Source organism: Elephas maximus, chromosome 19 (assembly GCF_024166365.1).
Source record: "Elephas maximus indicus isolate mEleMax1 chromosome 19, mEleMax1 primary haplotype, whole genome shotgun sequence".
Lineage (NCBI taxonomy): Eukaryota > Metazoa > Chordata > Mammalia > Proboscidea > Elephantidae > Elephas > Elephas maximus.
The window spans coordinates 72,053,856-72,079,298 of NC_064837.1; the positions used below are offsets into that span (position 1 = coordinate 72,053,856).

General features: G+C 49.7%; 1 protein-coding gene across 6 annotated transcripts in view; it reads right to left on the reverse strand.

Annotated features, from left to right (window-relative positions):
* The window catches only part of CSNK1D (casein kinase 1 delta), a 36,724-nt gene extending 17,996 nt beyond the window's left edge, over positions 1 to 18,728 (reverse strand). For 3 of the 6 annotated variants that reach the window (XM_049861405.1, XM_049861408.1, XM_049861410.1), the window contains exons 1-2: positions 18,330 to 18,728; positions 11,154 to 11,264 (exon numbers count right to left, since the gene is read on the reverse strand). In XM_049861405.1, the coding sequence (XP_049717362.1) occupies positions 11,154 to 11,264; positions 18,330 to 18,405 (187 nt within the window). In that variant the 5' untranslated portion in view covers positions 18,406 to 18,728. Of the gene's footprint in view, positions 1 to 11,153; positions 11,265 to 17,569; positions 18,262 to 18,329 lie in introns of those variants that run through there. The other 3 variants (XM_049861407.1, XM_049861409.1, XM_049861404.1) reach the window with 2 other exon arrangements.
* Between the last annotated feature and the right edge of the window lie 6,715 nt (positions 18,729 to 25,443).

Genomic DNA, 25,443 nt, shown 5'->3' on the forward strand with positions numbered 1-25,443 from the left:
TTGCTTCTACTTCTGGCCAATGTGGAGTAATAAGGAGCCAATAAACAAAACAAAGTGTATGAAACATATGGGCAGGCGGTTTCTAAGGCACTGGACATCAGGCTACAAATGCCACTGGTACCCGTGTGACAGGAACAAAGACTGCCTGGCTCACTGCCTTGGGTGTGTTCGCAGCTGTAGTGCAGGGAGTGAACTCAGGTGCAGGTGGTGGGCTCCCGGAGATGAGGGACAGAGCTGAGTTCATGGAACAGACTATCAGAGAGAAGAGAACTGCACAGAGAACCCCACGGATGTCTACACAGAGTGCCTCTCAAGTATTCAGCAAGTATGGATCAGCACACCGAGGAAACTACCAAAAGTTAGGGAGAGAACTACCTGGAAGGGTTAGAGGAAGAGTCGGTGCTCACACAGGGTTGGGGGCAGCGCCTGCTTCCACCAACCAGACTGGGTAGAACACTCAGGAAGGTTTCACCTCAGGGGTGGGGAATGATTAGCCTGAACTCAGCACTGCAGTGGGCCAACCTAACAAATTGTAAAAGGACTAAATGGATCTAAGTAGCTTAACTTCATCCCAGAACAAAGCTCAAGATTAATTCAGAGTAAAACAAAAATATTCAGCATGCATGAGGATAAATTTCACAACGTCTAGCATCCAGTCAAAGATTACCAGGCATGCAAAGAAGCAGAAAAACACAACCCATAATAAGGAAAATAACCAATCAACCAAAACTGACCCAGACCTGACCCAGATGTTAGAATTAGCAGAGAAGGGCATGAAGAGTTATCGGAACATATATTTCATTTGTAAAAAAAAAAAGTTAAATAGAAGAATGGAAAGTATACAAAATAAGATCCAAATCTAACTTTTAGAGATGAAAACTGTAACATCTGAGATGAAAAACACGGCGGAGTGGGATTAATAGCAGATTAGTGAACTTGAAGGCAAAGCAATAGAAACTATTTAAAGTGAAACAAAGAAAAAACAAATGAGCTGTGGGACAACTCAAAGACATCTGACATTGATGTAACTGGACTCCCTGAAGGAGAAGGGAGGGCAGAAACCACATCGGAAGAAATAATGGCTGAAAACTATCCAAGGTGGATGAAAACAATAAATCCACAGATCCGAGAAACTGAATGAGCACCAAGCAAAAGAACCATACAGAAAATTACACAACAGCATAAAAGCAGCTGGGGGTAGGGGGGTGGGGACGGGGGACGGCACAGTCCATACAGAGGAACAAAGATAAGGACGACGGCAGATTTCTTCTTGGAAACAACGCAAGTGAGAAGACAGAGGAGCAGCTGAAACTATTCAAAGGAAAAAAAAACTGGCAACCTACAAAATAATACACTGCCCCCCAAAAAAAAATCTCTGAAGAGCAAAGACAAAATGAAGATGTTCTCAGGTATAAAAAGTTGAGAATGTCATCATCAGCAGACATACACTGCCAGCTATGCTCATGGAAGCCCTTCACGTAGAAGGAAAATGGTGCCAGATGGAAATCTGAATCTACACAAAGGAATGACGAGAACTGGAAATAATAGAACACACATAAAATTTTTTAAACTACTTAAATCTCTTTAAAAGATATGACTTTAAATAAAAACAAAAAATCAATGAACTACAGCTACATCAACATGGAAGAATCTCAGGAATACGGTGGGGGGGAGTTACAGAGTACATAGTGTGATTTATAACTCATGTTCAACAGCTGTTATCTATCAAGAAGACAAAGGTGTTCAGGTGGCAGCAACTCCCTCGTGTGATGGCATGCCTTCTCACGGTTCCTCAGACACAGGGCCGACAAGGCACTCTAGCTCCAGTGCTGTCTCCTGGCCAAGAGAATAATCTTCCTTTGTTCCATGCTCCATTCTAAACAGACTCTCAGCTAAGGAGCCAGCTGGTGGGAGAGCACCAGGAAGAATCAGCTGTAGAAGCCACTAGCAAGACTGCACCCTTTAACACAGGGGTGAGGAGGAACCTCATGGCCATTGCTGGACATTTTGTGGCTCTGTGAAATCAGACATCTGGCACAAACAGTGATCCGGTATCTGAAACGGACCTGGGATCCTTGAGAGTCACCCTGGTGCTTCTGCAGAAAGCAGGTGAGGTTTCTGAGCAGCACCAGCGACAGCTCGAGCAAGTCATGAAGGGAGATTCTGCACTTAACTATTTGTAGTTCTGAATGTTTGATATTTTCCCCTCATGGGGTCCAAAGATACTCGAATAAATGCTTGTTGTTAGGTGCTGTCCAGTCAGTTCCAACTAACAGCGACCCTATGTATAAAAAAATGAAACACCGTCTAGTCCTGTGCCATCCTCACAATCATGGCTATGTTTAAGAGTCCACTAATTACACTGTGTCAATCCATCTCATCAGGGCTCTTTCTCTTTTTCACTGACCCTCTACCTTACCAGGAAACCCTGGTGATGTAGTAGTTAAGAGCTATGGCTGCTATCCAAAAGGTTGGCAGTTGGAATCCACCAAGCTCTCCTTGGAAACTCTATGGGGCAGTTCTACTTTGTCCTATAGGGTCGCTGAGTCAGAACTGACTCAACGGCAGTGGGTTTGGTTTTTTAGTTCTACTTTACCAAGCATGATGTCCTTTTCCAGGGACTGGTCCCTTCTGCTAACATGTCCAAAGTACATGAGACAAAGTCTCGCGACCCTCACCTCCAAGGAGTGTTCTGGCTGCACTTCTTCCAAGACAGATTTGTTTGCTCTACTGGGTTGTTACTGTCGTTGCTAGGTGCTGCAAAGTCCGTTCCAACTCACAGCGACCCTATATACAACAGAACTAAACACTGCCTGATCCTGTGTCATTCTCATAATCATTATGATTGAGCCCCTTGCTGTAGGCACTGTGTCAATCCATCTCATTCAGGGTCTTTCTCTTTTTCACTGACCCTCTACCAAGCATGATATCCTTCTCCAGGGACTGGTCCCTCCTGATAACATGTCCAAAGCATGTAAGATGAAGTCTCGCCATCCGTGCTTCTAGGGAGCATTCCGCCTGTACTTCTTCCAGAAAGATTTGTTTGTTCTGGCCACCACGGTATATTTAGCATTCTTCGCCAACACCATAATCCAAAGGCATCGATTCTTCTCTCGTCTTCCTTATTCATTGTCCAAATTTCGCATGCATGGGAGGTGACTAAAAACACCATGGCTTGGGTCAGGTGTACCTTTGTCCTTAAAGTGATGTCTTTGCTTTTTAACACTTTAAAGAGGTCTTTTGCAGTAGATTTGCCAATGCAACGCACTGCTTGATTTCTTGACTGCTGCTCCCATGGGCACTGATTGTGGATCCAAGTAAAATGAAATCCTTGACAACTTCAACAGATTTCTTGTTTTCTCTTCATGATTTTGCTTACTGGTCCAATTGTGAGAATTTTTGTTTGATGTTGAGGTGTAATCCACACCAAAGGCTGTAGTCTTTGACCTTTATCAAGTGCTTCAAATACTCTTTCACTTTCAGCAAGCAAGGTTGTGTCATCTGCATACTGGAAATTGTTAATGAGCCTTCCTCCAATCCTGATGCCCCGTTCTTCTTCACATAGTCTAGCTTCTCAAGTTATTTGCTCAGCATACAGATTATGTAAGTATGGTGAAAGGATACAACCCTGACACACACTTTTCCTGACTGTAAACCATGCAGTCTCCCCTTGTTCTGTTTCAACAACTGCCTCTTGGTCTATGCACAGGTTCTGCAAGAGCTCGATTCAGTGTTCTGGAATTCTCATCCTTTGCAATGTTACCCATTTGTTACGACACTCACAGACGAAAACCTTTGCAGAGTCAATAAAATACAGGTAAACACTTTTTGGTCTTCTCTGCTTTCAGCCAGGATCTATCTGACATCAGTAATGATACTCTTGTTCCACGTCCTCTTCTGAATCCAGCTTGAATTTCCGGCAGTTCCCTGTCAATGTACTACTGTAGCTGTTTTTGAATTCAGCAAAATTTTACTTGCATGTGACACTAATGATATTGTTCAATAATTTCCTCATTCTGTTGGATCACCTTTCTTTGGAATGGGGACAGATACAGATCTCTTCCAATAGTCTGGCCAGGTAGCTCTCTTTCAAATTTCTTGGCATAGATGAACGAGCACTTCCAGCATTGCATGCTTTTGTCGAAACATCTCGAATGGTATTCCGTCAATTCCTGGAGACTTGTTTTTTTGCCAAGGCCTTCACTGCAGCTTGGATTTCTTCCTTTAATACCCCCAGTTCTTGATCATATGCCACCTACTGAAATGGCTGAACATCAACCAAGTCGTTTTGGTACAGTGACTCTGTGTATTCCTTCCAATTTCTTTTGATGCTTCCTGTATTAACATTCTACCCATAGAATCCTTCAGTACCGCTACTCGAAGCTTGAATTTTTCCTTCTTTCAGCCTGAGAAATGCCAAACACGCTCTTTCCTTTTGGTTTTCTAATTCCAGGTCTTTGCACGTTTTATTATATTTTACACTTTGTCTTCTCAAGCTACCCTTTGAAATCTTCTGTTCAGCTCTCTTACGTCATCATTTCTTCCACTTGCTTTAGTTACTCTACGTTCAAGAGCAAGTTTCAGAGTCTCTTCTGGCATCCATTTTGTTTCTTTCTTGTCTTTTTAATGACCACTTGCTTTCTTCGTGTATGATGTCATTCCACAACTCGTCTGGTCTTTAGTCTTCAGTGTTCAATGCATCAAATCTATTCTTCAGATGGTCTCTAAAATTCTGGCGGGATATACTCAAAGTTGTACTTCGGCTCTCATGGGCTTTTTTCTTCAGCTGCAACTTTAATTTGCATTCCAGTCAGCCCTTGCCTTGTTCTGACTGATGATATCAAGCTTCTTCATCACCTTTCCACACATGTAGCTGTATTTCTATCTGGTGAGGTCCTGTGTATTCTATATATTCTATCTGGTGTGTTCCATCTGGTGAGGTCCATGTGTATAGTTGCCATTTATGTTGTTGAAAAAAAGTCTTTCCAATGAATAAGTCACTGGTCATGCTAAATTCTATCATGTGATCTTCGGCTTTGTTTCTATCACCAAGGTCCTATTTTTCAACTACGATTCTTATTTGTTTCTCCGATCACCAATAATTATCAGTGCATCTTGATTGCATGTTTGATCAACTTCAGACTGCAGAAGTTGGTAAAATTCTTCAATGTCTTCACCTCTGCATTAGTGGTTGGTGTATAAATTTGAATAATGCTCATATTAACTGGTCTTCCTAGGAGACGTATGGATATTATCCTGTCACTGAGTGTTGTACTTTAGGAAAGACCTTGAAATGTTCTTTTTGTCAACGAATGTGACACTCCTCTTCAGTTTGTCATTTCTGGCCTAGAAGACTATATGATTGTCTGATTCAAAATGGCCAATGCCAATTCATTTCAGCTCACTAATGCCTAGGACACTGATCCTCAAGCATTACATTTTTTTTCTTTTAATTTTTATTGTGCTTTAAGTGAAAGTTTACAAATCAAGTCAGTCTCTCACACAAAAACCCATATATACCCTGCTACATACTCCCAACTACTCTCCCCCTAATAAGACAGCCCGCTCTCTCCCTCCACTCTCTCCTTTCATGTCCATTTCACCACCTTCTAACCCCCTCTACCCTCTCATCTCCCCTCCAGGCAGGCGATGCCAACATAGTCTCAAGTGTCCACCTGATCCAAGAAGCTCACTCCTCACCAGCATCCCTCTCCAACCCGTTGTCCAGTCCATTCCATGTCTGATGAGCTGGCTTCAGGAATGGTTCCTGTCCTGGGCCAACAGAAGGGCTGGGGGCCATGACCACCAGGGTCCTTCTAGCCTCAGTCAGACCATTAAGTCTGGTCTTATGAGAATCTGGGGTCTGCATCCCACTGCTCTCCAGCTCCCTCAGGGGTTCTCTGTTGTGTTCCCTGTCAGGGCAGTCATCGGTTGTAACTGGGCACCATCTAGTTCTTCTGGTCTCAGTACATTTCATTTTTGACAACTTCCAATTTTCCTAGATTCACACTTTGTACATTTCACATTCCGATTACTAACAGACATTTGCAGCTGTTCATTTTGAATCTTGTCACATTAGCAAATGAAAGTCCTGAAAGCTTTACTCCATCCATGTCATTAAGGTCTACTCTACTTTGAAGAGGCAACTCTTACCCAGTTGTATTTTGAGTGTCTTCCAACCTGAGGGGCTCATCTTTCATCACTATTATCAGTGTCCCACTGCTATCTGTAAGGTTTTGACTGGCTGATTTTTTTCAGAAGTAGATTGCCAGGTCCTTCTTCCTAGTTTTTCTTAGTCTGGAAGCTCCGCTAAGCTCTGTCTACCATGGGTGACCATGCTGGTATTTGAAATACCAGTGGCATAGCTTCCAGCATCACAGCAACATGCAAGCCACTATGGTATGACAAACTGACAGATCAGTGAGGGAATATATGCTTGGGGGCAAAAAAAGGGCAGAATCAGGTGCCAGAAAGTGTTTCCACTGTCATTTATGACAAGTTTCTGCATAAATGTGGGACTCAACATTAGCGCAGGTAAAACTCTCATCTATGGTTTTCAGCAACTTAACCTTTAAAAGATTATAAATAAATCTGCCAAGTGTTTCCAATGTCGTTACTTAGATTAAAAAAAAAAAACTTCTTACAGAGTGATAGAGAAAACGTTAAAAACAAAAAAGCACAAAAGGGCTGTCAGAGACAGAAACCTTGTTGCGGGGGGGAGGAACTGGGGGTAGGGGGCTGTCTGTGTTCATTTTCATATTCTTGATACCTTATCTTCTTGGTATTAAAAAATATTTCATAAAAAAAAAGATGATGACCATGTGAATGAGGAAGTACCTGTGAGAACAGAGGCGAAGGTAGAGACAAGAAACCTTTGTTGAGATCTGTCCAGCCAGAGATGAAAGCGAAGGCACTCCCGGGATGAAGTGAGCCCCGTTTCTACCATTCGAACCACCCGGCAGCCACTGCCCTGCTATCCACGCATATGCCCCCTCCCGCCCCACCATGCCTGCCTCCAGCCTTCACAGAGCCAATGTGTGCTGAACAATGCTCTCAACTGTGGGCTACCAGGAGGAGGGAAGGTCCACAGATGCTTTTTGGAGATACTGTACTGGAATGAGCAGCTGAGACCGAGTCTATGTTCTGCCTGGCAGTCACTCTGTTGTGATTAAACTCTGGTGTCTATCCAAGTCTGTCACCAATCAATTCTGCTCCTCAAAACAACCAGGTCTGCAGGAGGTGGAAGCATCTGGGTACACTCCTGACAGCGCAACACCAGGAAAGCACTGCCGCTCCTCCTGGGAGCTGAAGTGCTCACATTCAAACCTGTGTCCTTTGGAAAGTTACTGAGCCTTCCTGTGCCTCAGTTTCCTCATTCACAACATGAGAATAACAATACGAGAACCTATTGCACAGGACTGTTGTGAGCAGCAAACATGCCAAGCCACGGACACCAGGAGCCGCTTTTAGCAAGCCTGACGCTGGTGTTTCCTTGCAAAATGCTGATGCCTCAGGCCCTCCTGACCAGTCTTTGCTGTCCTAGCTGGCCAGGCACTATGAGTCTGGGGACCAGCACTGCTGTCCATGCAGGATGTTTTCCAGATGGCTCCTGTCCCACAATGTGCTCCAGAGAATGGCAAGCAGCCACTCCACTCCACTTTGAGCTCTTCCTCCAGCGCGCCGAGGAGGAAGGCCCAATCACGGTGTCTCAGTCACCTAGTGCAGCTATAACAGAAACACCTCCCCCAGTGCACTGAGGAGGAAGGCCCAATCACAGTGTCTCAGTTACCTAGTGCTGCTGTAACACGAACACCTCCCCCAGTGCACTGAGGAGGAAGGCCTGATCAGTGTCTCAATCACCTAGTGCAGCTATAAAAGAAACACCTCCCCCAGTGCGCTAAGGAGGAAGGCCCAATCACGGTGTCTCAGTCACCTAGTGCGGCTGTAACAGAAACACCTCCCCCAGTGTGCTGAGGAGGAAGGCCCGATCACAGTGTCTCAGTCACCTAGTGCGGCTGTAACAGAAACACCTCCCCCAGTGTGCTAAGGAGGAAGGCCCGATCACGGTGTCTCAGTTACCTAGTGCTGCTGTAACACGAACACCTCCCCCAGTGCACTGAGGAGGAAGGCCTGATCACAGTGTCTCTATCACCTAGTGCAGCTGTAACAGAAACACCTCCCCCAGTGTGCTAAGGAGGAAGGCCCAATCACGGTGTCTCAGTCACCTAGTGCGGCTGTAACAGAAACACCTCCCCCAGTGTGCTGAGGAGGAAGGCCCGATCACGGTGTCTCAGTCACCTAGTGCAGCTGTAACAGAAACACCTCCCCCAGTGTGCTAAGGAGGAAGGCCCAATCACGGTGTCTCAGTCACCTAGTGCTGCTGTAACAGGAACACCTCCCCCAGTGTGCTGAGGAGGAAGGCCCAATCACGGTGTCTCAGTCACCTAGTGCGGCTATAACAGAAACACCTCCCCCAGTGCGCTGAGGAGGAAGGCCCAATCACGGTGTCTCAGTCACCTAGTGTGGCTATAACAGAAACACCTCCCCCAGTGTGCTGAGGAGGAAGGCCCAATCATGGTGTCTCAGTCACCCAGTGTGGCTATAACAGAAACACCTCCCCCAGTGTGCTGAGGAGGAAGGCCCAATCTCAGTTACCTAGTGTTGCTGTAACAGGAACACCTCCCTCAGTGTGCCGAGGAGAAAGGCCCGATCACGGTGTCTCAGTCACCTAGTGCTACTGTAACAGAAACACCACAAGTGGATGGCTTCAACCAAGGGAAGTTTATTCTCTCATGGTCCAGTAAGCTAGAAGTCTGAATTCAGGGCACCGACTCTAGGAGAAGGCTTTCTCTCTGCTGTCCCTGGAGAAAGGTCCTTGTCATCCAATCTTCCCTTGGTCTAGGAGCATCTCAGCACAGGAATTTCAGGTCCAAGGGATGTGCTCTGCGCCCGGCACTGCTTTCTTCGTGGTATGAGGTCCTCATGTCTCTACTTGCTTCTCTTTTTTATATCTCAAAAGAGATTGGCTTAAGATACTAATCTTGTAGATCTCATCAATATAACTGTCACTAATGCATCCTATTACATCATAGTGATAGGATTCACAACACATGGGGAAATCACATCAGATGATAAAGTGGTAGACAATCATACAATGGAATCATGACCTATCCAAGTTGACAGGTATTTCCAGGGGACACAATTCAATCCAAGGTAAGGCTGGAACTCAGCACCACTACTGGGCTTGCACAGAAGAGAACCACAGTCAGAAAAGTGTGCGGTCACTTTCAGAAGATGAGCCTATTAGCACACCTATGAGAGACGTGCTACAGAGGGTTGGGCCAACAGCAAAGCTGGCCTTTCTGAGCACCCTGGACTTCTGCCTCCTGCACCTGCTGGCCCCAAGCTGTGTCTCAGGTAGCATGAGCTCATGGACCGTCACGAGACAGTGCATGCTCTCCCGGCTAGTCTGCGTTCCGACAGGGACCTTCACGGGACCCACCAAGTGCACACTGAGAAGGGAGGAAGACAAGCCTGGCCGGCCAGGCAACAGGCAAGTGTGGGTTTGCGTTCCAGGCTCAGGCAGGAAAAAACCTTTCTGGAACCCTGCTGAGTTTCCAGAGTCCTAGAGAAGATACAAGGGGAAGGTGAAAAGAGCAAGCAGTTCTCTACCTTCTAAATCCACGGAGATGTCTGGAAACATGTTTGGGGTGGGTGCTGCAGTGCAGGGGACAGCCTCCTCCACAGAAGGTGAATGTGTCAAGGCCAAGGCCAAGGCCTCGGCTCTCAATGGAATAGACTTTTCTGCTCAGTCCTAGTCCACTTGGCCAGGTCCCATCCTGGGTATAGGCAATCATTCCTCTTCCCTCTGCCTTGGCACCCTCAGCATGGAAATTCTTATGGCAATGTTGCTCCTTAAAACTCCAGCTTCTAGGTTTTACTCAATCCTCACCAGGCTCCTTCTCATCTCCTTCTGCTCTATTCGTCACCACCTCAGAAGCCATGTAGACAGTCCTAATGCCCTGACTAAGGCTGCAGGGGCACAGTCTTCTGCTGAGCTTTCCCCGGGGCATGGAGGGAACTCAGACGCCCCACCCCCTGCCCCATGTGCCAGCTGAGAGCCAGGGCCTCTCTGGTCACTGGGCAAATGAGACACCCCTCCTCTCCGCCAGGGGCCACACAGGATGTGGGCTGGACACACCTGGCATGTCTGTTTCTAACAGCAGCACAGATTAAATTTCTTCTGTTGAGGAAAGATGGCAAAAAGCCGTATCAACAGTCTTCCCTTTTCACCTGGCAAAGGGACTAATAAAGGCTCTGAAAACAAGCTTCCCTTCAGTAAAGTACTGAGAAGTCCATACTTCTCCTCTTAAATACTGGTCCATCTGGAAAGTACCATGGGGGTCTCCTGGGGGTGTCTGACTCTCCAGTCAGTGCTCAGGTTTGAAACCCTCTTCCCAAGAGCTTGGTGGTCAGGCAGAGGCTAGGTTTCCAAACGCTACAGCGAGCAGCCCCAGGTGCTGCCATCACAGGGCAGTGTCTTCAGGGCCAGGACCCCAATGATAGGCCATCCCTGCTCCACAAGCCCAACTGTTTTAAATCCAGGGAGTGAGGTCAGGGTGGGAACGCCACAGTCAACATCCGACCCACAGCTGCCATCAGGCACCAGGCCCCTAAGGGGAGAGCATCTGTCTCACAGAACAAGGGCACAGTTGAGTGGGACTGGGTGGGGACTACTCAGTTCAAGGTCAGAAGGTCCGGCCTCCCCAAGCAGTGAGCAAGCATGTGGCCGGGCTCACACGCCAGGACACCTTCCCTGGTGGGACATATACCCTGAGGCCACTAGTGACCAGCAGGTGATATGCACGAGTGGCATCAAGGGCATGTTTACTTTAACATGCCTTGAAAAACTAAAATTCACACCAGGTCTTGATTCCAAAGTCGTTACTTATTATGAAACTAAGGAAGATAGTATTCAATCAGAGCGTACGGTCGCTCCTCTTTGTATCCAAGACATCTCTCAACGAGACCACAAGGACTGGCCAAGGTGGTGACATCTCCCTCCCCGCACCCCAAAACAAAGTGCTGTCGCCCTGTGAAGCATTCTCCCTCACAGCCAAGCCTGGCTTTCTTGCCAGCAGCGGAAGGCATACCTCCTCCCTGCATCATTTTGTAGATCTTGCTCTCGATGTGCAGCTGAGGGTGTTTGGTTTTGACACATTCAAGCTTGATGGCAACTTCTTCTCCTGCAGCAATGTCCGTACCTTGGCAAAGAAAGGGAAAAAGTCTGTCACACACCTGGTGACCTGGCGTCCACTGCCAGACCCCACATCACACCACACTGGAGAGGTTAGGAGCACAGCTTGACTTTTTCAAGAAGCCAGAAACCACCTGTGAGGAGCTATCCTTGTTCACGCAAGCAGCAGAAGCTGGGGGTGGGGGATATGCACCCACTCAGGCCACATCCCAAAAGGACCCCCGGCCGTCTGCTCTCGCCTTTCCCACCTGTGGCCATGCGTGGCTGAGTTCCAGGGTGATGTGTGCCTTCCTGGGCCCCATGGTTCCTGTTTCTCCACACTCCCTTTCTCTGCCGGTGGAGGTGTACGTGAGTTCTTTCCCTAGAAGTGGCTATGCTTTTACCAAACACCCATGCAACCTCATATTGTATGTCCCTGTGTATCCCAAAGGGACTCAGTTCCCACAAGGTGGCAGGGGTCATTGCTAGCCTGCCACAGGCCTGGCAAAGACCCCAGAGCAGGCCAAGAGCCGACCAGAGAGGCTCTGCACAGCCCACTCTCCTGGAAGCCAACCATCACCATGGATTTCTCACTGATGCTGATGCTAGACCAGACAGACGGACTGCTTTCAGAGCTTCCAAAGGTAGTGCTGCCTGGACAGTGTGAGTTTGCACACACTTTTCCTGTTAGTTTTGAGGCTAAAACTGGCACTGCCTCCCTGTTATTAGCCGGTAAGCCTGGAGGCGGAAATGGAAGTTTTTACCTAAAGTTGCCCTATCTCTGATGTACTCGAACAAGGCACTGCAAATCCGACCCCCACCCCACCCCCAAACACAGACAAGTCCCAAGCTAAGCCACGGCCTTGTCTCTAAGGCTTCTCCTCCACTTGCTGCTTAATCATCAATGAGCTCCAAGTAGAGAGAATGAGGACGAAGTTCACCCAGCAGACACCTTGCCCCTTCCTCCTGCCCTTCTCTCACAGTTCCTTCTAAGGACAGAACATGCCACTTCCTCTCAGCTCTCTCCACAAACCAGTTGGGAACCTGGGGCGCCTCCTTCCCAGACTCACTGGGCAGGCCAGCCAGCCGCCTGGAGCTAGCGTGTTTCACAGGGGAGTTGTGCAGGGGGTGAGTGAGCAGTCTCAGGGCCCACTGAGATGCCAGACGAAAGGCACCAAGTCACATCAACAAGCATTAGAGCAACAAGGGGACCTCCAGGAAAAGCCATGGCTAATCCTGATATTCACACAACCAGTAAACACCCGCAGACCATGGAGAGAGAGGATGCCCCCGAGATGCGGCCTGCTCCTAGCAAGCCTGGATCCAACACCCATCGGGAGTGCCGTGTCCAGGAACCACTACCACGTGACTACCATGGCAACCAGGCTGGACTCAGGACTTCACTCTCCATTCCACAAGGACTCTGAGCACTCAAAACAAAGGCAGGTAATGCACTTTGTTCTTCCTGCCTACAGCTGGGTGATCTATGTAATTGCCAGAGAAGTGACTTCATCGTGAAACATACCGTGCACATGAAAAATGAACTCAGAGTTCCTGTGAGGACTTGGAACTCTGAACTGAACTCGTCAGCTCCGGAGGGAACGGGTGACGAAATACACTGTGACATCAGACTCCTGGGCATGGGTGGCCAGTCCCAGTGACGGCACTCCGCTCCTCTGAGCATGGCAGCACTGCCACCCTTGCCAGCTGGCAGGTCCTCAATGACATGGCAGCCCTGGACCACCCAGAACCAGCACCTTCCAGAAGGAGGAAAGCATTGCTATCTCCACCTTTCTGTGGCCGATACAGTTAATGTCAATAGTCACCCTGCAGTACTGACAGTCTTGGGGCCAGTGACCGCCAGCCACTCTGGAACACAGCGTGAACTGCACCCTCTACATGCAACCCCAGACACCAAGACAGCATATGCTGTGCCCCTACACAGGATCTTACACGAAGGGTGCCGAGTTTGAGGACCAGCTAACAGGCAGAGGCTGGCCAAAAGCCTCACCCAGCACAGGGGCGCAGCACCGGGCTGCCTCCTCCAGGGCCCTTGCCCGCAGGGCAAATGCCAAGCAGCAGAGCCACAGGGTCTGTGTGCTCCTCAGGCACCAGCCATCACAGCACCCCCTGCAAGGCAGAGACCCACTGCCTGCAGGCCTGTGACTCTCCCGGCGCCACCTCACATACCATACCTGCTCCGGGAGTGGTGCTCAGATGCTGCTGGTGCACACGGGGACGAGCGTGGGGCCTGAGAGCAAGCACCGAGACCCTCCCCACACTGTGACCCTGCTACAGACTCCCGGCTGATTTTACAGAAGCCTTGGCCTGCCACAGACGGAAATGACAAAAGCTTTCCTCTGTGAGGAACAGGTATCTAAAACACAGGACTCAGCTCTGGGTTCCAGACTCAAAACAGGTCAAACCAAGTAACATGCGAGTGTCCATTTAGGTCATGGCTCACCCCAACACTTCGGGACCCTGTGTGCCCATCAAGGACAACGTCTGCTCTCAGACAGGGTGCCCCTTCACCAGGCAGAGACGCTAGTCTATGCTTAGAGAGCTTAATGTCAGCTCTAGGAAAACAAAATTACATCCTTCCAAGTTGTGTAGACCAAAGCAGACAGTGAATTAAACGAACCTAGCCTAGGGCTTCAGGAGGCCCTGGTGGTGCAAACTGTTAATGTGCTCAGCTGATAACCGAAAGGTTGGCGGTTCAAGTCCACCCAGAGGCACCTCACAGGAAACGCCTGGCCAATCTACTTTAGAAAAATCACAGCCACTGAAAACACTACGGAGCACAGCTCTACCCTAACATGCGTGGGGTCGCCATGAGTTAAGAATCAACTTGACATCAACTGGTTCTTTTCACTCAGAGCCCAACCCAGCCCTGGGACACGGAGGGACTCTGGATACCGGCCTGGGTGCTCCCGATTCTCCTCAAGGACCATCTTATCAACAAACAAGTAGAGAGACTCCTTGGAACAGCAGAGCAAAGGTCGTTCCCGCAGGGCAACTGTCAGCAAAGTAAGACAAAGCACCACCACGACTTCTCATTGGGACTGCTCAAGGAAAACACAATCCCATGGCAAACGAAAAGCCACTACCCCCTAAGAACACTGGGGGATGACCACTCCCCTCCTGGGGACCCTGGCTTGGTTGCTGGCCAGCAATCATTCTGGAACACCTGTGTCTCACCCCTGCTAGTTGCCCCTGAGGCGGAATGAAAGTCAGTAGGGGTAAAATGAAAATCAAGTATGAAGCTTTACAGCTCAGCTTTAGCTCCCACAGGTACCTATGAACATCACAAAGTCATACTGCACGGTCTACCTGGGTGATGAGCAAGAGGACACACGGATACTCTGGTAAAGTGACACAGTGGCAGGCTGAAGCTATAAAAGGTCACCAGCCAGTGAGAGAAACACACCAGACATGGGCTACAACCCAAGCCCCCTAGCACAGCCCTGCTCTGCCCACCTGCCTCCGAGCGCTCAGTGCCCAGGGCAAGTCACTGCTCATCCGGACGGAATGGCCTGGCCTTCCCACGCAGCCACCTGAGTGTCCCTCTCCTGCAGAACACATACATTTGTCACACTGGAGGGTGGGAAACATAGCCCACAGCGAGAACACTGGTCTCCTTTTTACCAAATCTACAAATGGCGCATTGCCAACAGAAGTGAAGAGACTCCGGCACCCCCTGCTCCGCAAAAGACATTGCCTCCAGCAGCAGCCAGACCCCAGTGCGTGATGTCTGAGCGCAAGGCAGGGCCAACAAGGCCAGATCCCATGTGCCTGGCTCTCTGCGGAGGTGCACCACAGGGTCTACTGCCTGCCCTTCTCAGGAGCCTTCCAGATTCTGCAGGCTCAGAGGCAGGTGGAGTCAGGATTGAGACTGGCCTTTCTAGGGTCCCATCATGGCCCAGGTCCAGTGCATATACTTTCTGAAGCCTGGGCCCTGGATAAAGAACCCCTCTGTAGTGGTGATTCTGGATTACAACTCTGGAAGGATCTGAAAGACAGCCTGTGGCCCTCCCTCAAGCTCCATCTGCACAGCAGGCAGCTAGAGAAGGTCGGCCAGCACTGGGTCTTCTTGCTCACAAAGTGCTCAGCAAACACAGGGACAGACTCCCCTCCCCACATTTGCAAACACCTACAAGCACTGAAGTCCGAGCTAGACCCCCAAAGCCTGGAATGCCAGTCTCAAAACAAGGTGAACCCTACCTTGAGCAGTTCAGAGCTATCTAATGTCAGAGTGGCGGCAACAGGAATGCTTTTAACCAGAATCTTACTAAATTCCTATGACCAGCTTTTCAGGATGAGGCCCCAACTCAATTGCCTAACTGCCTACACGAATGGGAACCAATAACATGGATGACTCAATGTACCTCACAGTGCTGGCCCAGCCTCTTGGACTCTTCACCACAGTATATGATGATTTTGCTCTAACCAACTGACCTAGCCATGTCTTACTCAAGCTAACAAGATCTCTTCACATTTCCTTGGTGGGGCAGCATGTAGCCTCCAAGAACATAGACTGTGAGCCAAAACCAATGCTGACTAACTAGAAATTAATCCGTCCTGCCTAGCCCCAGACAGGAGCCCTGGTGGCACAATAGTTAAAAGCCTAGCTGCTAACCAAATGGTCAGCAGTTCAAATCTACCAGCCACTCCTTAGAAACCCTATAGGGATAGTTCTACTCTGTCCTATACGGTCACCATGAATTGGAACCAACTTGACAGCACGTTACGACAACAGGCCCACACAAGTCATGGGCTGCCTAGGTGTGCCAATCCAAGTGTCCGGGAGCCACAGTGCACCACCTCAGAACACACAAAGAGGAGAAGCCTGAGAACAGACCCCTCGGGGCCCATCCCCCACCTGTATTAAACACCCACGCTGGGTTTAATATGAGGGAGGCCCAAAGGACACCACGGCAAATAAGCAGACAGGGTTCCCGCTCCAAGCTTCCAGCCCTGTGAGAAGAGGGCACCCCTCTGTGAACGACTCAGTGAAAACAATTCGGCAACTTAATGGTCTGAATTTATCTTCTGAAAGCACAAAGCTGTTTGGCAAGATCTCAGATCAGAGAACAAAAAGTTTCAAATCATCTACTTCTGATGCCCGTGTAAGGCTGGATAATGCATTGGCTTTTCAGTACAGCTCCCAGATCTGAGATTAAGACTTTTGCCAAGATCTCCTCCATAAATAAGGCAAACAGCTTGCATTTACCCAGCACTGCACTCCCAAACAGGCTGAGAACGCACCCAATGACTCCTTCGGTATAAATATTTAAACAGCAAAATCCAAGCATCTCTACAGCAGCCTTTCTTTAGCAGGCCAGTAAGGCAGAAGTATGGCCCACAGGCATCCACCCAGCACATGATGAGTTACCCTGGAGGTTAACCAGGCACCAAGAGCAGTGGGGGAGCTCCCCAAACATGTTAGCCACAAGGTCTTGGATCTCCTCCTCAGTAACAAGGGGAGGGTGGGGGTGTCAGCACAGACTTGGCTAGTCTGAAAAGCCAACAGAGAATCACTGTACACCCAGGAAGAAGACAGCGGTTCCTGGCCCTCCCTAACAGGCACACGAGCCAAACAGAACAGCCAAAGCGGGCTGCTCAACAACAGGCCATGTTTACCCTGAGGTTATGCAACAATTCTTCTGCACACTTGCCGGCACGCCAGGCTCATGTTCTCAAGTTCAGGAAGCTTGAGAAGCTTAGACACAACATGCTTGCTTGGGAAAATGCAGAAAAACTTGGTTATTTTTCAATTCCCAACTTTAAGATTTCAGCCATTCTTTTATCATAAGCCTGTGTATATACGTGCTTTTTTAAAAATCCCAAACACTTCAGCTGAAGCTTGAAAATTCTAGAGCCCTGGTTGCGCAATGGTTAAGCATTTGGCTGCTTACCAAAAGGTCAGCAGTTCAAATCCACCAGCCCCTCCGTGGAAACCCTACGGGGCAGTCCTACTCTGTCCTATAGGGCTGCCATGAGTCAAAATTGACTCCACAGCAATGGGTTTGGTTTCTGAGCATCCCAACAGCCAAATGCCAGGCTCAGAAACACAACTTTCTTCCTACTTTATCAGCCTGACTTTGTCCACAGTAACCTAACTCTTCACCTCTAGGCACCTTGCTTTGGCCTCACTTGATGCTCAACCTGTCCTCAGCGGTCACCCCGAGCCCCTACGCTGGGCTAAGATGCAAACAAGAGTGCTCTCAAAGCCTCCCTCCAGTCTCAGGGGAACTAAGGTCACAGCCCAGAGAGGACCCACCGAGGCCCATCCTGCAAAAGGCAGGAGTATAAAGCAACAAGAAACCAGAGTACCTAGGAACACAGCCACAGGATGTCCCACCTCCAACCGCATTCCAGTTGTTCTGACATTTTCCCCACGTGTGTGAGACGCAGCCGTGAGCCCCATGGGGGCTGCGGAGAAGGAGCCGTGGCCTTTACTTGTAGGCGACAGGAGGGCGTGGGGACGAGCACAGCCCGACCCTACAAGGCCGCAAGGTGGCCGGGGGGACAGCGCCTCGGGAGCTCGCCGACGCCCGAGACTCCCACGGGGCGCTGCCCCTCTCGGCCGCAGCTGTCCAGGCCCTGCCCACGCCACCCGCGGCACAGCTACTTCCGGCCGGCGACTGGGACTCGGGGCGCGGGGGCCGAGAGCGGGGCCGGGCGGGGGTCAGGGACCGGGACCGAGGGCGGGACTGCGCGGGGGTCAGGGCCGGGGACCGAGACTGGGGCCGGGCGGGGGTTAGGGCCGGAACACGGGCAGCCCCCGCCTCCTCGGCCACCAGGCCCTACAAGCGCCCCCAGCTCCCGCGCCCGGCCAGCGGAGCCCCCTTTTCCGGCCTCTTGGACGCCAAGCTCGGTCTCGAGCTGTCGGGGGGTGGGGGGTCTTGACACGGGGCGAACCCAGTGAACCGGGCGCGGACAGGAGTCCCCCCGCGAGGCCCCGGACCCCGGCGCCCCGCCCCGGCGCCCTCGGGGCCGGGGGCTCGCCCTCGGGGGCCGAACGCCGGGTTGGGGTCGGCTCCCGGGGCGGGGGAGGGGCGCGGGGGGCGGCAGGGGGGCGCCGCGGCCTCACCGAGATAGATGTCTCCGAAGGAGCCGCTGCCGATCTTCCGGCCCAGCCGGTACCTGTTCCCGACTCTCAGCTCCATGACTGCGGCCCGGCTCGCTCCTGTCTTCCCGGCCGCTTCCTGGGTCTGAGCTCCGGTGAGGCGGCGCCCCTGCTGCCGCTACTGCGGGTCCGGCTCCCGGCTCCGCCCCCCTCACGGCCCCGCTTTCACCATCGCTTTCCGGCCTCCCCGCCGCTCCCAGCGCCTCAATACGGGACGGATGGGACAGTCCGAGTGCCGCCGCCCCTGCTCCGGCCCCTGCCGGCCCCTGTGGTCCTCTCCCCGCCGCGGATGGACTCGGATCTTCCGGGCCTAAATCCCCCTTCGGCTGCCTAAGAGAGCCGCCGCCATGGCGCTGTGACGTCACTTCCCCTGGCAACACGGAGGGGCGGGGCCGCGCCGCTCGAGGGGCGGGGTCGGAGCGAGGCGGGAGGGGGCTTTGGGTATGGACTTTATTTAAAATTTTTATTGTGCTTTAAGTGAAAGTCTACAAATCAAGTCAGTCTCTCACACAAAAACTTATATACACCTTGCTACTTACTCCCAATTGCTCTCCTCCTAATGAGACAGTCCGCTCCCTCCCTCCACTCTCTCTTTTCGTGTCCATTTCTCCACCTTCTAACCCCCTCTACCCTCTCATCTCCCCTCTGGGCAGGAGATGCCAACATAGTCTCAAGTGTCCACCTGATCCAAGAAGCTCACTCCTCACCAGCATCCCTCTCCAACCCAATGTCCAGTCCAGTCCATGTCTGAAGAGTTGGCTTCAGGGATGGTTCCTGTCCTGGGCCAACAGAAGGGCTGGGGGCCATGACCACCGGGGTCCTTCTAGCCTCAGTCAGACCATTAAGTCTGGTCTTATGAGAATCTGGGGTCTGCATCCCACTGCTCTCCTGCTCCCTCAGGGGTTCTGTGTTGTGTTCCCTGTCAGGACAGTCATTGGTTGTAGCCGGGCACCATCTAGCTCTTCTGGTCTCAGGTTGATTGTACTCTCTGGTTTCTGTGGTCCTTTCTGTCTCTTGGCCTCATAATTACCTTGTGTCCTTGGTGTTCTTCATTCTTCTTTGCTCCAGGTGGGTTGAGACCAATTGATGCATCTTAGATGGGCGCTTGCTAACGTTGAAGACCCCAGACACCTCTCTCCAAGGTGGGATGCAGAATGTTTTCTTAATAGGTTTTATTATGCCATTTGACTTAGATGTCCCCTGAAACCATGGTCCCCAAACTCTGCCCCTGCTACGCTGGCCTTCAAAGCATTCAGTTTATTCAGGAAACTTCTTTCCTTTTGGTTTAGTCCAGTTGTGCTGACCTCACCTGTATTGTGTGTTGTCTTTCCTGTCACCTAAAGTAGTTCTTATCTACTATCTAACTAGTGAATACTCCTCTCCCACCCAGGGTATGGACTTTTGATCAGGGTGAGGCTGGGGGTACAGGCCTTGGGATAGGGTGGAATGGGGGGGACGCTTAGGGCATCTGATCAGGGTGAGGTGGGGGCTTTGGCCATGGGGAAAGGGTGGGGCAGGAAGCTTGGGCACCTGGGCGGGCCGGGGCAGGGGGCTTTGGGCATCCGGACAGGGCGGGGTGGGGGGCGTCTGGGCGGGGCGAGCGCACTGAAGCCTCCTCCTGGGGCTCCTTCCTCGCCCCGCCCCCAGACCCATCCTGCGCACCGGCTCCACGTGCTCGCGCTGGGGCGTTGTGTGCCCCCGGCAGGTCTAGGAAGCCTGGGGATCCTACGGACAGACCTGGGCGGGGCCCTAACGCTGTCCTTTTGCGGGATGCAGAGATGGCACTAGTTTTTTTTTTTTTAGAGAGGGCCAGAGTCTGTCCCTCCAGCCCTGGACCTGCGCCACCGGGGTCGGCAGGTCCGCTGAGGCACCCAGGCGGGATGCAGGTGTGCGCTGGCCTTGTGGTCCTGCCAGGGACATCTACTGGTCCGTCCCTCCAGGAGATGCCAGTTTCTGGATTTAGGGGGCTTGGGAATTGAGTGCCTGTAGCCTTCTAACACCTCCTACACCCCTGGAACTCAGATATAAAGCAAAGGGAGGAGTAGGCCACCCAGGACCCAGGTCAGGGGGCCCTACTGGGTGAAGGCTGGGTTGATGCAAGCAGGCCTCCAAAGGGCGAGCTGACACCACCTCTCCAGTGCCATTGCCTGGGCCCCAAGTGAGCATCTTTACCTCATCTGCCTGCATCTGGATATTTTTAATTGCAAAATAGTGCAGGATGCTCAGGCACCAAGTTGGAACTCTTGACTCGGACCATTGGGAACAGCCTACCAGAGTGGCCCCCAAGCCCAAGCAAGCTTCTGTAGACACCTCCAGGGGCAGATGACCCAGTAAGCAAGGTAAGCACAGGCTTACTTATGCTTGCTTACTAATGTGTAGTGAACAATTTCACACGGGTGATTGGGTTATCTGTCTCTGTCAGGGATTATAAGTTTGAAAAGAGGCTTTGTAGGAAGGTGCTGTGGGGTTGGGAGAGAGACAGATGCCAGCCACACCTAGAAGCACAAAGTTTGATGTGGTGAGAAAAACGTGCTTACCTTTCCTATTGAATAACCCGCCCCTCCCCGCCAACCCCCAGCTAAAAAAGAACCATGAAATGGGTTGATGAAACGCACTCCTAAACATCCAGCAGGCATCCCGCTGGGCACAGGGTTCACAGAGGCTAAAGAGAGGGCATGGAGGGTGCGCTGGCCCCTGGCACACAGCAGAGCTGCCTTTTCCCACTTGGAAGTCTCCCGTCTCTGCCTTCAGCCTCAGGCATGCAGCCCTCACCAAAAATAGTTGGAAGTCCAGTAGTCCAAACAGCCTCGGACTGGTACAACAACAGATATATAGACCAATGGAGTAGAACAGAGAATCCAGACATAAATCCATCCACATATGAACACCTGATATTTGACAAAGGCCCAAAGTCAGTTAAATGGGGAAAACACAGTTTCTTTAATAAATGGTGCTGGTATAACTGGATATCCATCTGCAAAAAAAAAAAAAAAAAACAAGACCCATACCTCACACCATGCACAAAAACTAACTCAAAATGGATCAAAGACCTAAATATAAAGTCTAAAATGATAAAGACATGGTGTAAACAGTATACAAGACATTACTAACAATGTGCAAACACCAGAAGAGAAACTAGATAACTGGGAGCTCCTAAAAATTAAACACCTATGCTCATCCAAACACTTCACCAAAAGAGTCAAAAGACCTGACACTGCCCTTTTGCAGGATGAGGAGAGAGCCGGAGTCTGTCTCTCCAGCCCTGGACCCACGCCACCGGGCGTCTGCAGGTCCTCGGAGGCACCATCCCTACTGGCCCCCGGAGGGGTAGTATCCAGGTACCAGGCCTGGCCACCTGGCAGTCCAGCCTGGGAAAAAGTTTTTAGCTATGACATTTCCTATCAGCATCTGATCTCTAAAGTCTGCATGATACTGCAAAAACTCAACAACAAAAAGACAAATAACCGAATTAAAAAATGGACAAAGGATATGAACAGACAGTTCACCAAAGAGGACATTCAGGCAGCTAACAGATGCATGAGGAAATGCTCACGATCATTAGCCATTAAAACCCACTGCCACCGAGTTGATTTCGACTCATAGCGACCCTATGGGACGGAGTAGAACTGCCCTGTAGAGTTTCTAAGGAGCACCTGGCGGATTTGAACTGCCGACCTTTTGGTTAGCAGCTGTAGCACTTAACCACTACACTACCAGGGTTTCTGAAATGCAAATCGAAACTGCAATGAGATACCATCTCACTCCAACAAGGCTGGCATTAATCCAAAAAACACAGAATAATAAACGCTGGAGAGGTTGTGGAGAGACTGGAACACTTATACACTGCTGGTGGGAACGTAAAATGGTACAACCACTTTGGAAATCGATTTGGTGCTTCCTTAAAAAGCTAGAAATAGAACTACCATATGATCCAGCAATTCCACTCCTTGAAATATATCCTAGAGAAATAAGAGCATTTACATGAACAGATATATGCACACGCATGTTCATTGTAGCACTGTTTACAATAGCAAAAAAATGGAAGCAACCAAGGTGACGATCAATGAATGAATGGATAAATAAATTATGGTATATTCACACAACGGAGTACTATGCATCAATAAAGAACAATGATGAATCCATGAAACATTTCATAACATGGAGGAATCTGGAAGGCATTATGCTGAGTGAAATTAGTTGCAAAAAGGCAAATATTGTATAAGACCACTATTATAAGAACTCGAGAAATAGTAGAAACACAGAATATTCTTTGGTGGTTATGAGTGTGCAGGGGGAGGGACGGGGTATTCACTAATTAGTAGACAAGAACTATTTTAGGTGAAGGGAAAGACAACATACAATACAGGAGAGGTCAGCACAACTGGACTAAACAACAAAAAAAGAAGTTTCTTGAATAAACCGAATGCTTCGAAGGCCAGCGTAAGAGGAGTGGGAGTCTGGGGACCTTGGTTTCAGTACATCTAGGTCAATAAAACCAAAAAAAAAAAACCCAGTGCCGTCGAGTCAATTCCTACTCATAGCGACTCTAGGTCGATAGGCATAGTAAAATCTATTAAGAAAACATTCTGTATCCCACTTCGGTGAGTGGAGTCTGGGGTCTTAAACACTAGCAAGCGGCCATCTAAGATGCATCAATTGGTCTCAACCCACCTGGAGCAAAGGAGAACAAAGAACACCAAAGACACAAGGTTATTATGAGCCCAAGAGACAGAAAGGGCCACGTAAATCAGAGACTGCATCAGCCCAAGACCAGAAGAACTAGATGGTGCCCAGCTACAACCGATGACTGCCCTGACAGGGAACACAACAGAGAATCCCTGCGGGAGCAGGAGAGCAGTGGGATGCAGACCCCAAATTCTCGTAAAAAGACCAGACTTAATGGTCTGACTGAGACTAGAAGGACCCGTGAGGTCATGGTCCCTGGACCTTCTGTTAGCCCAAGAGTGGAACCATTCCCAAAGCCAACTCTTCAGACAGGGACTGGACTGGTCTGTTGTTGTTGTTGTTAGGTGCCGTTGAGTCAGTTCCAACTCATAGCAACCCTATGCACAGCAGAATGAAACACTGCCCAGTCCTGCACCATCCCCACAATCGTTGTTATGCTTAAGATCATTGTTGCAGCCACTGCGTCAATCCACCTTGTTGAGGGTCTTCCTCTTTTCCACTGACCCTGTACTCTGCCAAGCATGATGTCCTTCTCCAGGGACTGATCCCTCCTGACAACATGTCTAAAGTACGTAAGACACAGTCTCGCCATCCTTGCCTCTAAGGAGCATTTTGGCCGCACTTCTTCCAAGACAGATTTTTTCGTTCTTTTGGCAGTCCATGGTATATTCAATATTCTTCGCCAACACCACAATTCAAAGGCGTCAACTCTTCTTTGGTCTTCCTTAATCATTGTCCAGCTTTCACATGCATACGATGTGATTGAAAATACCAAGGCTTGGGTCAGGCGCACCTTAGTCTTCAGGGTGACATCTTTGCTCTTCAACACTTTGAAGAGGTCCTTTGCAGCAGATTTACTCAATCCAATGCGTCTTTTGATTTCTTGACTGCTGCTTCCATGGGTGTTGATTGTGGATCCAAGTAAAATGAAATCCTTGACAACTTCAATCTTTTCTCTGTTTACCATGATGTTGCTTATTGGTCCAGTTGTGAGGATTTTTGTTTTCTTTATGTTGAGGTGTAATCCATACTGAAGGCTATGGTCTTTGATCTTCATTAGTAAGTGCTTCAAATCCTCTTCACTTTCAGCAAGCAAGGTTGTGTCATCTGCATAACATAGGTTGTTAACGAGTCTTCCTCCAATCCTGATGCCCCATTCTTCTTCATATAGTCCAGCTTCTCGTATTATTTGTTCAGCATACAGATTAAATAGGTATAGTGAAAGAATACAACCCTGACACACACCTTCCCTGACTTTAACCAATCAGTATCCCCTTGTTTTGTCCGAACAACTGCCTCTTGATCTATGTAAAGGTTCCTCATGAGCACAATTAAGTGTTCTGGAATTCCCATTCTTTGCAGTGTTATCCATAATTTGTTATGATCCACACAATCGAATGCCTTTGCATAGTCAATAAAACATAGGTAAACATCCTTCTGGTATTCTCTGCTTTAAGCCGGGATCCATCAGACTGGTCTATAAGATAAAAAATGATACTGGTGAGGAGTGAGCTTCTTGGCTCAAGCAGACACTTGAGACTATGTGGGCAGCTCCTCTCTGGAGGGGAGATGAGAAGGCAGAGGGGGACAAAAGCTGGCTGAATGGACACGGGGAATACAGGGTGGAGAGAAGGAGTGTGCTGTTTCATTAGGGGGAGAGCAACTAGGAGTACATAGCAAGGCGTATATAAATTTTTGTATGAGAGACTGACTTGATTTGTAAACTTTCACTTAAAGTGCAATAAAAATAATTAAAAAGTCAGAAGTTGAGTTGGGGAGGACAGGCATCTATACCCGAGTGCTAGGTAGCAGTGCAAGGGGGTAGAAAGTAATGCCTGGCCACCTGTGGCTTCCCCTTGGCCAGATCCTGTGGTGGTCCTGGGTCCCTGAGGAGAGGCTTGTGCCCCAGCTTACACTCTGGAGATAAGATCACCCAGCTGCCTCTCCACATCTGGCTACCCAAGGAAACAGAGGTTGAAAGTCTTGTTTTTGCTCCTAACAAAAACCAACACACCGTGACTCATAGTCATGACACTGTAGAACTGTCCCAGAGGGTCACCAAGATTGTCGTTCTCCTTCAGAGCGGCTAGTGGGTTTGAATCACCTACCTTCCAGTTAGCAAATGAGTGCTTAACCACTGCACCACCAGAGCTCCTTTTTGCTCCTTATACCCATTGGCAAATTGTAGGAATGTTGAGATCGTTCCTTTAGAGATTGCAATGAGTTGAATAGTGTACCCCCCAAATTCATGTGCGCCTAGAACCTCAGATGTGGCCTTGTTGTTTGGACATAGGGCCTTTGCAGATGTAACTAGTTACGATGAGGCCATGCTGGAGCAGGGTGGCCCCAAATCCGGTGAGCTGTGTCCTTATGAGAGGAGAAGACAGACAGA